The sequence below is a fragment of the Lepidochelys kempii genome, chromosome 2 (genome assembly GCF_965140285.1).
Source record: "Lepidochelys kempii isolate rLepKem1 chromosome 2, rLepKem1.hap1, whole genome shotgun sequence".
NCBI classification, from domain to species: domain Eukaryota; kingdom Metazoa; phylum Chordata; order Testudines; family Cheloniidae; genus Lepidochelys; species Lepidochelys kempii.
Window position 1 is genome coordinate 149066780 of NC_136381.1, and position 15671 is coordinate 149082450.

The 15671-nt window shown below is 42.8% G+C and overlaps 1 protein-coding gene across 1 annotated transcript in view; it reads right to left on the reverse strand.

Annotated features, from left to right (window-relative positions):
- The window catches only part of LPCAT1 (lysophosphatidylcholine acyltransferase 1), a 178636-nt gene that overhangs the window by 71593 nt on the left and 91372 nt on the right, over positions 1 to 15671 (reverse strand). Inside the window, exons 11-12 of the mRNA XM_073332457.1 lie at positions 11570 to 11723; positions 797 to 895 (exon numbers count right to left, since the gene is read on the reverse strand). Coding sequence (XP_073188558.1) covers positions 797 to 895; positions 11570 to 11723 — 253 coding nt within the window. The remainder of the gene's footprint in view (positions 1 to 796; positions 896 to 11569; positions 11724 to 15671) is intronic.

Genomic DNA, 15671 nt, shown 5'->3' on the forward strand with positions numbered 1-15671 from the left:
TCTCCTAGGACCTCAGAAGATGAGGAATGATCTCCAGGCAGATATGTTATTTCCCCTGAAAGACTCCGAACAGTGATCCAGACTCTGCCAGCCCCTTCTCAGCTCAAGTCTATCCCCGCCTCCCCACTCCTGTCCCCACTCTCTTCTAGATCTTGTGCTTGTGGCTCCTGTGACTTACAGGAGTTGGGGGAGGGGGAGGAGAGAGACTGGCAATCAAAGGCATCTCAGGGAAGAGCATTTCTGTGAACCACAAGAAGCACAAGATCCTGGTGGTAGGGTTTGGGATGAAGGGGGCAGTAGTGATCTAAACAATGAGATGAGGGAGAAAGGTGTATTCCTGTGAATCAAACATGTAAAATTTCACCCCAAAACGTAAGTGTTTCAGAAAATGTTAATCATGTGAAAAAAGAGGTTACAACAGAAACACATTTTAATAATGCATAAGCACAATGGGTAAGGGGTAAGTTTGGAGGTTTCAACATAACGGCCCCCAGTCATCCAATGCAACTTGCTAATGCAGATCCCTGTAGAGATGCACCAAACTCAGTGGGTCTCAGCTCATGCAGAGGAAAGCATGCTACAATCATATGATAGGACTAGTGCCTAAATCTGTATTTAATTACTTCTGAGGTGCTTGATCTCTGAAACTAAGCAATGTATTAATGCTTTTTTTAAAAGTGTAAATGTGAATAAGAATATATAGAATAAAATTCAGTGTAATCAAATTGATTTTTTTTAAATGGTTCTGTATTTTCTACATATTGTGAGAAGAACATTGTAAGAAGTTGCTACTTGCCTTAAATGCCAATTGAATTGTTTCTAAAGTTTTGGATGGCCTACATACTACAGATAGAGCAGTCACATATTCCCGTAGATCAATTACACCATCTTCATTCTGTAAATAAAATAAAATAAATCAGAATTCTGTCATCTGCCTCAGAACTCCATAAACATTTAAAAGCTATGAAAGGAATGTTAAATATTATTAAATATAACATACACATAAACCCACATGAAGATATTCTGATAAATGTTTGTAAAATTTAGAGGTTGAGATTTTCAAAGATGACTAAAGGAGTTAGATCCCAATTCCCACTGAATTCCATTGAAAAAGGGGGGCTTAACGCCCTTGGTTTTTTAAAAAATACCAATCAGAGAATGTAATTCTATGCCAAAATTTGCATTTCTAACTTGGAGTGGACTGAAGAATGAAATGTACCATAGAAAGGAAAATATATACTGATCATATCTTTTCTAACTAACAACATGAAGTTCAAATTACTATGATCAAAATTCAGTCAAAAAAAGTTAGTTTTAACAGTGAAAAGATTTTATTTTATTTTCCACCATGGTATGGAGAATGGTCATTTTCCTAATACCTTGCTTGGAAATTGTGGATGTCAATTATACGGTTTGGTACTGTTTTGAAAAGTTACTCTACAAAAGTTCTCATTTGTATAGCCAAAGATGTCCTTATGGATCTGATGGAAAACATCACTATTTCTTCCAGTGGACAAATATATCTTGTTTGGAAGGATAATTACACAAGCTAAGATTCAATTAGCTCAAGTAGATTTTAAAACCTTGTCATCTTTGTAATGGAGATGGTACGTAATGCAGAGTCTATGTGTTGTTTTAAAACCTGGTTATAGCATCCTGGAAAAACGTGCAGGTACTGTCAAATGCAATCCACTCCTGGCATCCAAATGGAATGTCACTCTCAGTAGATTATGCAAATCTTCATAATATGATTGTCCCTCTCCTTTGTTACATTCTTTGACCAGCAGTGAAATAGAATAATAGAATATCAGGGTTGGAAGGGACCTCAGGAGGTCATCTAGTCCAACCCCCTACTCAAAGCAGGACCAATCTCCAATTTTTGCCCCAGATCCCTAAATGACCCCCTCAAGGATTGAATTCACAGCCCTGGGTTTATTTATCAAACCACTGAGCTATCCCTCCCTCAAATAGCTGACCTTTAAATCATCATCGCTGGGAATATGACTTAACAGCTCAGAGAGATGGAGAGGTGTATACTTCAACTTTTCAGCAGTTCCAAGAAAATCAAATTATTCATCCACAAGGCCAATGTACGGATGGACTAGCAGATATTATAATCACTGACATCAATGTCTTGTCCCCGAACAATCCACCTTTCCTTACACTGACCTCAAATATCTCTATGGTTTATCAGTGAACTATGGCAGATGAAGCATGCAGTCAGACTCAAACCCTAGGATCGTAAAACCTGATTTGAACCCATCTGCTGACAGCACAATGGGTTTAGTATAGGATTATGCCACTTTGCTAAAGGAAGTGAAAGTCCCTGGTTGTGAAGCACTAGAATGCATTACCTAGGGAGGTGGTGGAATCTCCTTCCTTTGAGGTTTTTAAGGTCAGGCTTGACAAAGCACTGGCTGGGATGATTTAGTTGGGGATTGGTCCTGCTTTGAGCAGGGATTTGGACTAGATGATGTCCTGAGGTCCCTTCCAACCCTGATATTCTATGATTCCCTGTCCTCCGCCATTACAGCTGCAAAAATCAGCAAAATTATTTTGCATAATGAACTTGCAAGTCACTTGGCTTACATTAACCAAACATCAGACTGAAATACTGAACACTGCAAAGAGCTCTCATCCCATTTGACAGAAAATTCAACAAATATAAGATGAACTTTTTGAAACAGAAAACTGTCAGATTAGAAAGCAATAACCACCCTGCCACCCAAATTTGGTCCCATTGCAAAACAAAACTCCCACCCCAACTGATGAAAGCCAAACAGAACTGAGCTCAATTCTATTGAAATTATTAACACTTTCTTTAGGGAAAGCAAACCTGCCAGCCTTCCTGAAAAATGCAATAGCCCGCTTGAACCTCACCCACACTTGATGCTGGAATGTGTCTGCAACTCCCTTCAGAATCACATAATATTAGGGTTGGAAGAGACCTCAGGTGGTCATCTAGTCCAATGCCCTGCTCAAAGCAGGACCAACACCAATTAAATCATCCCAGCCAAGGCTTTGTCAAACTGGGCCTTAAAAAACCTAAGGGTGGAGATTCCACCACCTCCCTAGGTAACCCATTCCAGTGCTTCACCACACTTCTAGTGAAATAGTGTTTCCTAATATTCAACCTAGACCTCCCCCACTGCAACTTGAGACAATTGCTTCTTGTTCTGCCATCTGCCACCACTGAGAACAGCCTAGCTCCATCCTCTTTGGAACCCTCCTTCAGGTAGTTGAAGATTGCTATCAAATCCCCCCTCATTCTTCTCTTCTGCAGACTAAATAACCCCAGTTCCCTCAGCCTCTCCTCGTAAGTCATGTGCCCCAGCCCCCTAATCATTTTTGTTGCCCTTTGCTGGACTCTTTCCAATTTGTCCACATCCCTTCTGTACTGGGGGGACCAAAATTGGACACAATACTCCAGGCGTGGCCTCACCAGTGCCGAATAGAAGGGAATAATCACTCCCCTTGATCTGCTGGCAATGCTCCTACTAATACAGTCCAATATGCTGTTGGCCTTCTTGGCAACAAGGGCACACTGCTGACTCATATCCAGCTTCTCATCCATTGTAATCCCCTGGTCCTTTTCTGCAGAACTGCTGCTTAGCCATGGGATTCTTCTTTCCTAAGTGCAGAACTCTGCACTTGTCCTAGTTTAACTTCATCAGAGTTCTTTTGGACCAATCACCCAATTTGTCTTGGTCACTCTGGATCCTATCCCTACCCTCCAGCGTATCTACCGCTCACCCCAACTTAATGTCATCTGCAAACTTGTTGAGGGTGCAATTCATCCCATCATCCAGATCTTTAATAAAGATGTTGAACAAAACCGGCCCCAGGACTGACCCCTGGGGCACTCTGCTTGATACCGGCTGCCAACTAGACATTGAGCTGTTGATCACTACCTGTTGAGCCCAGCAATCTAGCCAGTTTTCTATCCACCTTATAGTCCTTTCATCCAAAACGTACTTTTTTAACTTGCTGGTAAGAGTACTGTGGGAGACAGTATTAAAAGCTTTGCTAAACTCAAGATATATCACATCCACCGCTTTCGCCATATCCATAGAGCCAGTTGTCTCATCATAGAAGGCAATCAGGTTGATCAGGCATGACTTGCCCTTGCTGAATCCATGTTGACTGTTCTTGATCACCTTACTCTCCTCCAAATGCTTCAGAATGGATTCCTTGAGGACCTGCTCCATGATTTTGCCAGGGACTGAGGGGAGGCTGACCAATCTGTAGCTCCTCGGGGTCTTTCTTCTCTTTTTAAAATATGGGCACTATATTTGCCTTTTTCCAATCATCCGGGACCTCTCTGGATCACCACGAATTTTCAGAGATAATGGTCAATGGCTCTGCAATCACATCAGCCAACTCCCTCAGTACTTTTGGCTGCATTAGATCTGGACCCATGGACTTGTGCATGTCCAGCTTTTCTAAGTAGTCTTTAACCTGTTCTTTCACCACTGAGGGCTGCTCACCTCCTCCCCATACCATGTCGCCCAGTGCAGCAGTCTGGGAGCTGTGAAGACTGAGGCAAAAAAAGCTTTGAGTACTTCAGCTTTTTCCACATCAGTAGTCACTATGTTGCCTCCCCAATTCAGTAAGGGTCCCACACTTTCCCTGACCTTCTTCTTGTTGCTAACATACCTGTGGAAACTATTCTTGTTACCCTTCACATCCCTTGCTAGCTGCAACTCCAATTGTGCCTTGGCCTTCCTGGTTACATCCCTGCATGCTCTAACAATATTTTTATACTCCTCCCTAGTCATCTGTCCAAATTTCCACTTCTTGTAAGCTTCCCAAAACAAAATTATCAAGAAAGTACTGAAAACCAAGCTCCAGATAAGACACAAATTCAATGGACATCTTCAGTCCTCCTGTGATTAGACTTGGATATGGCATGGACCTTGTAGGTCTAATAGATCATCTCCTCATGGCAATGAGGACCCCCCTCTCAAATCTCAGCAGCCATAGAATCATAGGACTGGAAGGGACCTCAAGAGGTCTTCTGGTCCTGTCCTCTACAGTCATGTTAGGACTAATTCTTATCTAGATGATCCCTGACAGGTGTTTGTCTAACCTGCTCTTAAAAACCTCCAATACTACTACTTGATAGTACTATTATACTACTTGACCCCTGCAGCTTTTGTCAACTGATCACTTAGATATATTATATATAAGCGGATAAGTAACATTAGTGTAAAACTCATGAGAACAGGTTTATTGTCTTGCACTAATCATGTTTCCCTCACACTGAAGAGATCACTCTGTATAACTGACCTGTCCTCTTAGTTCCAAATCCACCAATCTTAGTGTCATATGCAATGATTTTATACTTTCATCTAGATCACTGATAAAGATAGCATTGAGTCAAGAACACACGAGACTTCCCCGCGCCCTCCCCCCCCCACACACACACTAGATACACTCCCTAGATCTAATATACTTGGGCTTGTATAAGGCATTTGACTTGGTACTGCACAACATTCTGATTCAAAAAGTCAGTGCTATACAATACCAATAAAGCACATATTTAATGGAATGAGAAGTGGCTCAAAAGGGGGTATTTCTAGTGAGATTCCACCTGAGGTCTGGACCGGATTAGCCAGTCATTGAGATATGGGAATACATGAACCCCCTTTTTCCTGAGGAAAGCCGCTACTACTGCCATACATTTGTTGAAGACCTGCGCGGTGGCCAACAGGCCAAATGAGAGAGCCGCAAACTGGTAATGTGTCTGGTTCATGGCAAATCTTAGGAACCTTCTGTCGCCTTGGAAAATTGATATGTGGAAGTATGTGTCCTTTAGATAGAGGCCGGCATACTAATCCCCTGGATCCAGCAAAGTAATGATAGTGCCCAAGGAGACCATGCGGAACTTCAAGCTCTTGAGATAGCGGTTGAGATGATGCAGGTCTAGGTTCGGTCTGAGATCCCCTTTGGCCTTTGGAATTAGGAAGTAACTGGAATAAAACCCCTTTCCTCTTAGATAGTGTGCAACCTCTTCCACGGCTCCCACCCAAAGGAGGGACTGAACTTCTTGTTCCAATGGTTGTTTGTGAGAAAGATCCCTAAAGAGGGATGGGGACAGGGTGTGGGAAGGCAGGGTGGATAAAAATTGAAGGATACAAATTCTATTGTGTTTAGAACCCAACAGTCCAAGGTAATGTGGGTCCAAGCACGGAGGAAGTGGGAGAGTCGTTTGGAAAACAAACGGGTAACTGGATCCAGAACTGAGAGAATTGATATGTCATCTTCAAGAATCTTGTCCAAACCAGTGCTTTAACTACTTGAGTGTTTAGGGGCAGAATGCGTCAACCCTGAAGAGGAAATTGCTCTTCCTCATCCACTGGTCCTGCCTGGCAGGTTGCGCAAAATAGTGTCCTGTTTGTTGAGGCCTGTAGTGTTTTCTGGACCCTGAGATTTTAGGGTCGCCTTGGAGTCCTTACGTCCGTGGAGTTTAGCATCTGTTTGCTCTGAGAAGAGCAAGGGCCCTTCAAATGGGAGATACTGGAGGGTTTGCTGCACCTCTTAAGGAAACCCTGAAGACTGTAACCACAAGCTTCTGTGCCTGGTAACAGCCATGGCCATTGATCTGGCCCCAGAATCGGCAGCATTCAAGGCTGCCTGCAGGGATGCCCAGGCTACTGTCTTCCCTTCTTTGACTAGGAAGAGAACTCCTGTCTGGCCTCTTGATGGAGCATGTCCTTAAATTTCTGCATTGCTTCCCACATTAAAATCATAGCAACCTAGCAAAGCTTGCTGGTTCACTATTCGGAGTTGTAACCCACCCACTGAATATGCTTTTTGGCCAAACAAGTCCAGCTTTTTGGTGTCCTTTGCCTTGGGCATGGGGCCTGTTTGACCTTGATGGTCCCCCTCATTGGTGGCTGCCACTATTAGAGATCCTGGTGGAGGGTGTGAAAACAAAAATTCATACCCCTTGGCTGGTATGAAATATTTGCACTCCGTCCTTTTGGCTATAGGAGGGAGGGAAGCGGGGGTCTGCTAGAACACTCTAACTGGGTCCATGATCACCCCATTAAGGGGTAAAGCCACTCTTGAGGGACCTGCTGCTGACAAAATGTCCAGTAACCAGGTGTCGTCTCTCTGAACACCTCAGCGTGGATACCCAAATTCAAGGCCACCTACTTTAATAAGTCTTATGGCGCGGTACTGGAAGTGTCCTACTTTCTGAGGCCACAGAATATGAATGTGTCAAAATGGTGCCCTGACACAAGAGAAACTCCCAAGGGTTCCAAAAAGGCCAGTCCTGGAGACCAAGTATTCAGGGGCACCATAGTGCCTGAGGCCCAGCAAGGGAGTAGTGCAAGAGGTCTTGATGATGGGGAGAGCAGAAACCCCACTTCAGACTCTGATGAGGAAGACGAGCTATGCTGGGGAGACCAAGGCAGTGCTGACCCTCTCGGTGCCAGCGAATGGCACTGCGGAGAGGTCCGAGTTGAGGCTACCATAGGAGGTTTTTGCCTAGAGGGTGGCTGTGGTGCCACATGAAAGTTGGAGGATGGTTCTCTGCCACTCATTGGTACCAGCAGTGCCAAGTCCTAACTCTCCGGGGACCCTGGGACTGGGAGAGTGAGTAGGTCTCTAGCAGCCACAAACGCCTCTGGGGTTGATGGTTCTGAGAACTGACCAGTCCGCTGTTCGTTGAAGGATGGCATTTCCCATGCTGGAATTAGTGGAGCTTGAGAGAAGCACCAAGGCTGGCTGAGGTCCTGGAGAAGGATAGTGGCCTGACACAGGTCTCCCTCTTTCCAGATCCCTTTGCCTGCTTCCTTTTGGCACTGGGGAATGACTCATCTGGTGCTTACAGTGCTGCTTCTCCTGCACTGGGAGGAGGATCGGTGCAGGGCTCTCAACTAGTGGAAGGAGTGCTCCACATCGAGGCGGAGATGCTTGGTGCCAAGTCCGAGCGCGGCTCTGATGCTGATCTTAAGGCTGCCTCCTGGTCTTTCTTGGTGCAGGGTCTGAAGTCCCTGCAGATTTGGCAATTGTCTTTCCGATGAGCACTTGAGACAGCTAGAGTGCGTGTTGTTCCAGGGCATCAAATTGCCACAGGAAGCACAGGGCTTGAAGCTTGGTATGCCACGGGAACGGACAATCCTCTCCAACAAAGTCCAGAGGTGTCCAAAACTCACTAACAACTAAAACTCCTAATAAACTACAACAACGATATACATGAGAAAGAAGAAAAATCACAAGGTGAGATTGTCTGAGCAAGAGGAAAATTTCAGCAATCATCCCGGGTGGTAAGCAGCAACTGAAAGGGCATGGGGTCGGTGTGGCCTTTTATACCAGTGCTATTTGTGCACAGAACCAGAGGGTGCTGGAGTCGACCCGACAGATACCACTGAGGGAAAAAATTCCAACAACTGTGCTCAGGGAGCACATACACCTACATTGGAATGGACATCTGCAAGCACTTGAAGAAATTGAAATCTGAGGAAGCTTTGTAATTTACTCTAAGGCTGTGGTTCAGACATTAGACAATAATTTGGTTTCAGCATTAAAATATTAATACTGTATACTTATTCAGTGAACATTCTTTGGTCTTGCCAGAATAGCAGCATATAAAGAACCATGACATCATTTGGTAAGAATTTGAGTTTGGTACCAAAGTGTTGCAGCTTGGGTATCTAAAGTTAGGTAATTTTCACCTGACTTACCCTGCTGATGAAGTGTGTGCTATTAGCTCCAACCCAGAAGGAGAGTTTGAGACTTTCTATGCAGAGAGAATTAGAAGAAGACACATTTGGCCAGTACAGCTATTTGCTAGACTGCAGAAGAATGCTGGGATTCAGGTATCCTGGGTTCAATTTCACATTCTGGAGACGTGCACTGTAGTGGTTATAGGCCCTTCTCTGCCCCTATCCCTGCCTGCTTCTGCTTGCCCCATTTTCCTCTCTGACTCTATTGGTCCCTGTTCCCCTATGGTCCTATTTCCCCCCACGCATGCCACCTACTTCTATCTCTCTCCGCTACTCCTCACTCCTTGGGATCGAGTCAGGCTGCTCTCTCCTTCTCACTGTCTAGACACCAGCAGGAGATGCACTAATAGAAAAGGTTTCAGAGTAACAGCCGTGTTAGTCTGTATTCGCAAAGAGAAAAGGAGTACTTGTGGCACCTTAGAGACTAACCAATTTATTTGAGCATAAGCTTTCGTGAGCTACATCCGAAGTTAGTTAGTCTCTAATAGAAAAGGAGAGAGTCTTTTTGTTTTTATTTTTGTTGCCTAACACCACAGAGGCCCCCAGCAACCAGGAAGGGCAATTGCAAGTTTAGCCCCTGCAGGAAGCTCAGGTGTTCTGAAGGGATAGCACTGGCAGTCTGGTTGCTTACAGAAGCTGTATGCAGATGGAAAGCGTTCAGGCAGACAGAATCTTCCGAGAATTTAGCTATCAGCCTCAAACAAACACCTACTAAGCATGTTTGCGGATGATACTAAACTGGGAGGAGTGGTAGATACGCTGGAGGGGAGGGATAGGATACAGAAGGACCTAGACAAATTGGAGGATTGGGCCAAAAGAAATCTGATGAGGTTCAATAAGGATAAGTGCAGGGTCCTGCACTTAGGACGGAAGAATCCAATGCACAGCTACAGACTAGGGACCGAATGGCTAGGCAGCAGTTCTGCGGAAAAGGACCTAGGGGTGACAGTGGACGAGAAGCTGGATATGAGTCAGCAGTGTGCCCTTGTTGCCAAGAAGGCCAATGGCATTTTGGGATGTATAAGTAGGGGCATAGCGAGCAGATCGAGGGACGTGATCGTCCCCCTCTATTCGACATTGGTGAGGCCTCATCTGGAGTACTGTGTCCAGTTTTGGGCCCCACACTACAAGAAGGATGTGGATAAATTGGAGAGAGTCCAGCGAAGGGCAACAAAAATGATTAGGGGTCTGGAACACATGAGTTATGAGGAGAGGCTGAGGGAGCTGGGATTGTTTAGCCTGCAGAAGAGAAGAATGAGTGGGGATTTGATAGCTGCTTTCAACTACCTAAAAGGGGGTTCCAAAGAGGATGGCTCTAGACTGTTCTCAATGGTAGCAGATGACAGAACGAGGAGTAATGGTCTCAAGTTGCAGTGGGGGAGGTTTAGATTGGATATTAGGAAAAACTTTTTCACTAAGAGGGTGGTGAAACACTGGAATGCGTTACCTAGGGAGGTGGTAGAATCTCCTTCCTTAGAGGTTTTTAAGGTCAGGCTTGACAAAGCCCTGGCTGGGATTTAACTGGGAATTGGTCCTGCTTCGAGCAGGGGGTTGGACTAGATGACCTTCTGGGGTCCCTTCCAACCCTGATATTCTATGATTCTATGTGCGAACTATAATTTTCAGAGGCTTACAACTTGGCCAGATTTGGGTGGCATTTTACGAACGATGGCAAAAGGCACATCCCTGACACAAGGATGACCCCTTTTCCCCCACACCACATTTCAAGCCCCCTGCTTCAAAGCATTTTTAAAAAGATATATTCTAGTTCAAAAGGAATTATTTTGGGGAAGTTCTATGGCCTGTATTGTGCAGGTCAGTGTACTGTAGTGGTTATAGGCCCTATAGTAACCAGTGTACTATAGTGGTTATAGGTTATATATCACAATCATCCTTTATAGCCTTGGAATCTATAAATCTAGAGTTTCACAATGAAAGTGTTATAAGAATAAAACATGCACAAAACATATTTTCCCCTAACCTCATTATCTGAAATGGCTGAAGTGTTTTTGCTGAAGCTTCCCCCAATGTTTTTAAAATTAATTAAGCCAGAGACAGACATTCAGCATAGAAAATTCTAGCCCTAACAGATTACATTTAGTAAAATTATAAGCAACGGAAAACAGCATCTTATAGTGGAAAGCATCTGGTAGCATAAACTGTAGGCACTGCTACCAGCACTGCCTACAAATATTTGTCTGATTTGCAAAAGATGCCGAGTACTTGCAAGTGCCATTAAGGTCAAAGAGAACTCCAGATGCTCAGGACACCTGAAAATTTAATCAATTTATCTAAGCAACTCAGTAGGAGTTCGGTGCCTTACTTTAGGCATCCATGTGTGAAAAGTCTGTTTTGAATTTCCATTTGCGTGGCATCCTATAACATAAAAACTGACTCCTCCTTCATTGCACATGCACGCACGCACCTCCCCACTTTGTTTCTATTAAGGAAGATTTCATATGGCCAAAATATTTCTGTATGCTAATCAGCTATAGTATTAGAAATATATCTTATTGAATAATATTTTGTGCTCATTTTTTCTCTACACAAAGTTTTGTTTTTCATAATTGGTACTCCAAAACAAAACTGGTTTTGTCCGATTTCTGTACCATTAACCTTTCACTTAAGCCATGTTTTGTTTAGTTTACTGGATTAATTTAGACTTACTAGATAAGAAAAAAGCACAAGGATATCAAGAATGGGATTTAAAAAGTGCTCAGCACACGCTGTACTCTTCTCAGACTGAAGTCAATGACTGCATTTTTTAAAACCCCAATAGAAAGATATAAGGATGAATTTTTAATTCTCTACAACATTCCGGTATTTCTTACCTCAACAAAAAGAGCAAACATATTTTCTAACGTGTCAGAAATTGGGACTTCCAAGTATGCAGCAAACTCTTTAAGACTGACTCTTTTCTCTTTCTTTTTCTTGGCACTTTCAGAGTATCTATCAAGATCTTTTTCAAGCTTCTCTGGTTTCAGCCTACGACAAACAACAACAACAGCAAAAAGGAAAACATTTGACATTTTCAGACTACTTTAAAAGGAATATTGCAGCCTACTTCTAAAATCACTAAATGTTCCTTGCATTGTGTAAAACACTAAATGAGAGCACTGACTTACTTATTCTGATTCAGAATTAACCAAAATGCCTGGGGCTCAATATTTAAGGCTTCAAAGACAAATCACCCACTTAGTTTCCAAAATAGCTCAAAAACCTAATATTCATTATTATTATTTGTATTAAGTGTAGTGTCTAAGAGCACTAGTCATGGACCCGGACCCCACTCTGCTGAGTCTTTACCCTTTCATGCAACTGTCAATTGCAGACTATTAGTAGAACAGTGACAAACAATTATTTCCACGCTTGCTAATGTTACCGAATGGGAAAGACCTGATACATGTTGTTTAAAACCAAGATTACTAATAGTAACAGTAATTAATCCTGTTTGTCAGAGTCCTCACTTTTCACATCCTACCCTGCGCATGCAGTTACTGACAGCATTATGGGGCCACCTAACAACAAGCAAGGAGACCAAAAGATCCATCAGTTGAGGCTAGTTAGTATATAATCATGAGTTCACCCATTTCCTTTCCAATTACAGATCCAGACCTGGTCTACACATAAATTTTGTACTGGTATAACTGTTTTGGTTAGGGATATGACTTTTTAATCAAAATAGTAATATAGTTAAAGTGCTAATGATGGAAGCTGAAAGCTTATAAAATGTTATGCTTTGAGTTGCATGAAGAATAAGTTCTGTGCCCTTCCACCATAGCATCCACAAAATCTCAACCAGCAGATCTGTTTTGAATGGTGGATAGCCAAGTTAACTCAGCACAATGTGGCCTTTCCAGTTAGAGGGCAAATCCTTATTTCCAAAAGGTAAATGAAATCAATAGTAAAGGGCAGTGTCTATGCCCTAGTTTGTTCCCCTTTCTGCTACTGAGGCAGCACATAAAGGGAGCAGGAAACACACTGGGGATTCCCCCATGTTGGGGGCAATTATGGGTGATTTACAACTTACAACTGGCACAGTCAGGTCACACAACTCCTTTTTTCCTTGCAGGCCCTAGTGTTGTGGTCTGGCTATCCCCAGTGGCTCAAGTCAGAGCAGCCCCCATCCTGGATTGGAGGAGACAATCAGGAAATCAGAATAGGCTACTGATGCCCCCCTAACTCTCCCCCTTTCCTGGCTTGCTCATGATTGCTGCAAGGGGGAGAGAGGGTAATCCTTTGCACTCCTCAAGGCTCTGCCAGGGACTGTTGAGCTCCTATTCAGCTCTCTGTGAGGCCCACCACTCATTAGGGAAGCACACAAAGCAGACAGAGCTATTCTCTCCTCCGTTCCTATAATGCAGTAATCAGCCAATGGAGGATCTGCAGTAGGGAAGGGAGAACAGCCACTCAGAGTGCTTTAAGCTTAGACCAGAACTGTCCTGAGGCTGCAGCTGAAATTGAAAGAAGCAGTAGGGAGACAGAGCCCCTAACCACTTCTCTACAGCTAATTCAAACACTTCAGTTTAAAAATCACAGGATGCAACTTAGGAAGTACATTTCAATTCATAATCTAATACAAATTTCCTTCTTAGCACCATGGTCTCAATGGCCACAATTTAGAGCATCAAGGACCATAAGTGGACCACAAGCTGGACACCACTAATCTAAGAGTCTGGCTGTGAGGCCTAATTTGAGATTCTTCTGTTGTGAGGACTTCTTCCCCCTCGCCCCAAGAAAATTGCTCAGGTTCAGACCAAACTGTCTGCACCCAAGGAAATAGGGCAATGTCTTGACAGAAAGAATCTGATTTTTAGTTATTGCCCTGTATTTAATGTACCCTTATTATTGAAAAAGTTATGATATTATTGAAAAGGTTATGCTCTCTGGAAGTAGTAATACAACTCTCCTTTCTTTTCATTCTGGATACAGTAGAGAGACTGCAACAGTGGTCAGTTATTTGTTCCTAGTGATGAAGTATCCACATCATTATTAGATTTATCATGTGCCCGTCAACACTGACTATGGAGTGCTGATTCCTTTGCAAACCTCTAGACAGAGCTGGTCTCACATGGCTTCATTCTCTTATTTTTAGGATATCTCAGAAGGTAGTTTCATTGCTCTTCCGTCATGAGGGATCTCATGTGGAGTTTTGCATGGCTCCATTTGTATCTCTACATTGTTCAGCCTTGTGTTGGGTGGAGTTTGGAGGAAGAACAGGAAAGGCAAGGGCTTTGATGGTTTTCAGTATATTGATAACACTCAGCACTATAGCTCCATCTATTTCAATAGTCTTACTAAATATCTAGCTGAGAATCACTTACATATAGACACCTGGCTAAAGTTCAACCCAGACAAAACTATGGTGATGGTGATGTTTGCAAGTGGGGGAGCACAATTAGAAGGCTTGGTGCAGATTACATGTTCCGAGTGTTTCTATCCACCATTTGTCACTTGAGTTCATAACTTGGAATCTGGTTAAATTCTCAACTATTGTCTGATGATCGGGTTTCGTGAATATCCAGGATGGCTTTTTTCCAATCTACATCCATCCAGGAGATTGCAACTATTATATTTTAAACAGGGAAGTGCTTAAAAATAAATAAAAGCAAGGTACCAAAAAACGAGGACATTGCCAAAGCAATGAAGCACTGAGGAAAAAAAGGTAAAGAAAAGGTTAAGGGGGACCCCAATGTTTCATGGAAATGCACCAAAGTACTTGAGGCAAAGGTCTCAAAAATGTAGAGAGCTGACCAGACCTGACTGGAACGGAGGATCTGAAAAGGATATCTGATGAATTATTATTTGGATCTAGTAAATAGCTAGTGATTGCCAATGAGATATTCCTGCAACCAGCTCCTTTGAGGAATGCAGTCAGTCAAGGAATTGATGAGAGTGTTTGGAAGCCAGTGCTCATAGTTAGCAGGGTGATGTGTGTTGGCCAATAGAGGGCCTGCCTCGTGCCTTACTCTGTAATCATAAGAACCAAACTTAACAGAAAAGAGAATTGTGTCAGTTTCATGCTACACAAAGATAAGCTGGAAAACTAGGAGGATCTTACAAGTGAGACTCCTAAATAGGTGGTATCTTTAGAGAAACACACTTTCAAGGGTGGTCTGGACACCACCATTATGAGGCCTACATTGATAGGGATAGTCTTTTCTGACTTCACTCAAGTGAGATGGAAGCACCATTGCCACATATTGTGATTTAACTAGATGCCTAAAAATCTACAATCCCACAATCACATAAGATTGGTTAAAAAAATCCTAGTTTAGACGGGAAGTGAAAACAACCATAAAAATGTAAAAAGACACACACAAAAAAGGTGAAGTCAATAGCAATGAATATACATTAGAAGTTAAGAATGCAGAAAATTGGTAAGGGAAGCTTAACAATGAAAAAGTCATTGGCCACTGGAGTTAGGACAATTAGAAGGAATTTAAAAAAACAATCATGCATAAAAGGAATCCTAACACTGGTATAGGTTCATTTATAAATGTAGGTAAAAAAACTGTCACTGATGCAGAAGAGGCAGAAGTGTTCAATAAATATTTCAGTTCTGTATTTGGAAATTAAATAGAAAGTATTTCAGCATCTAGTTTAACTATAACTAAGAAGGAATTTAAACAGCTTTACAAAAAAATTATATGCAGTGTTGTAGCTGTGTTGGGATATTTGAAAGACAATGAAAGACAAAAGCTTGTCTCAGATTGGTGCAGTCAAAGATACTACTTCATCTACCTTGTCTTACTGAAAGTTAAACATTCAGATGGAGCACATCCAAATGCCTTGCACTCAAGAGTCTGAAAGCGAGTTGGCAAAGGAGCACTAAACCATTGATGTTAATTTTTAAACAAACTTTGGAAGACTGGAAGAAAGTATATATGCACTATGAGGTGGGTAGAAAGCTGGCTAGATTGTCAGGCTCAA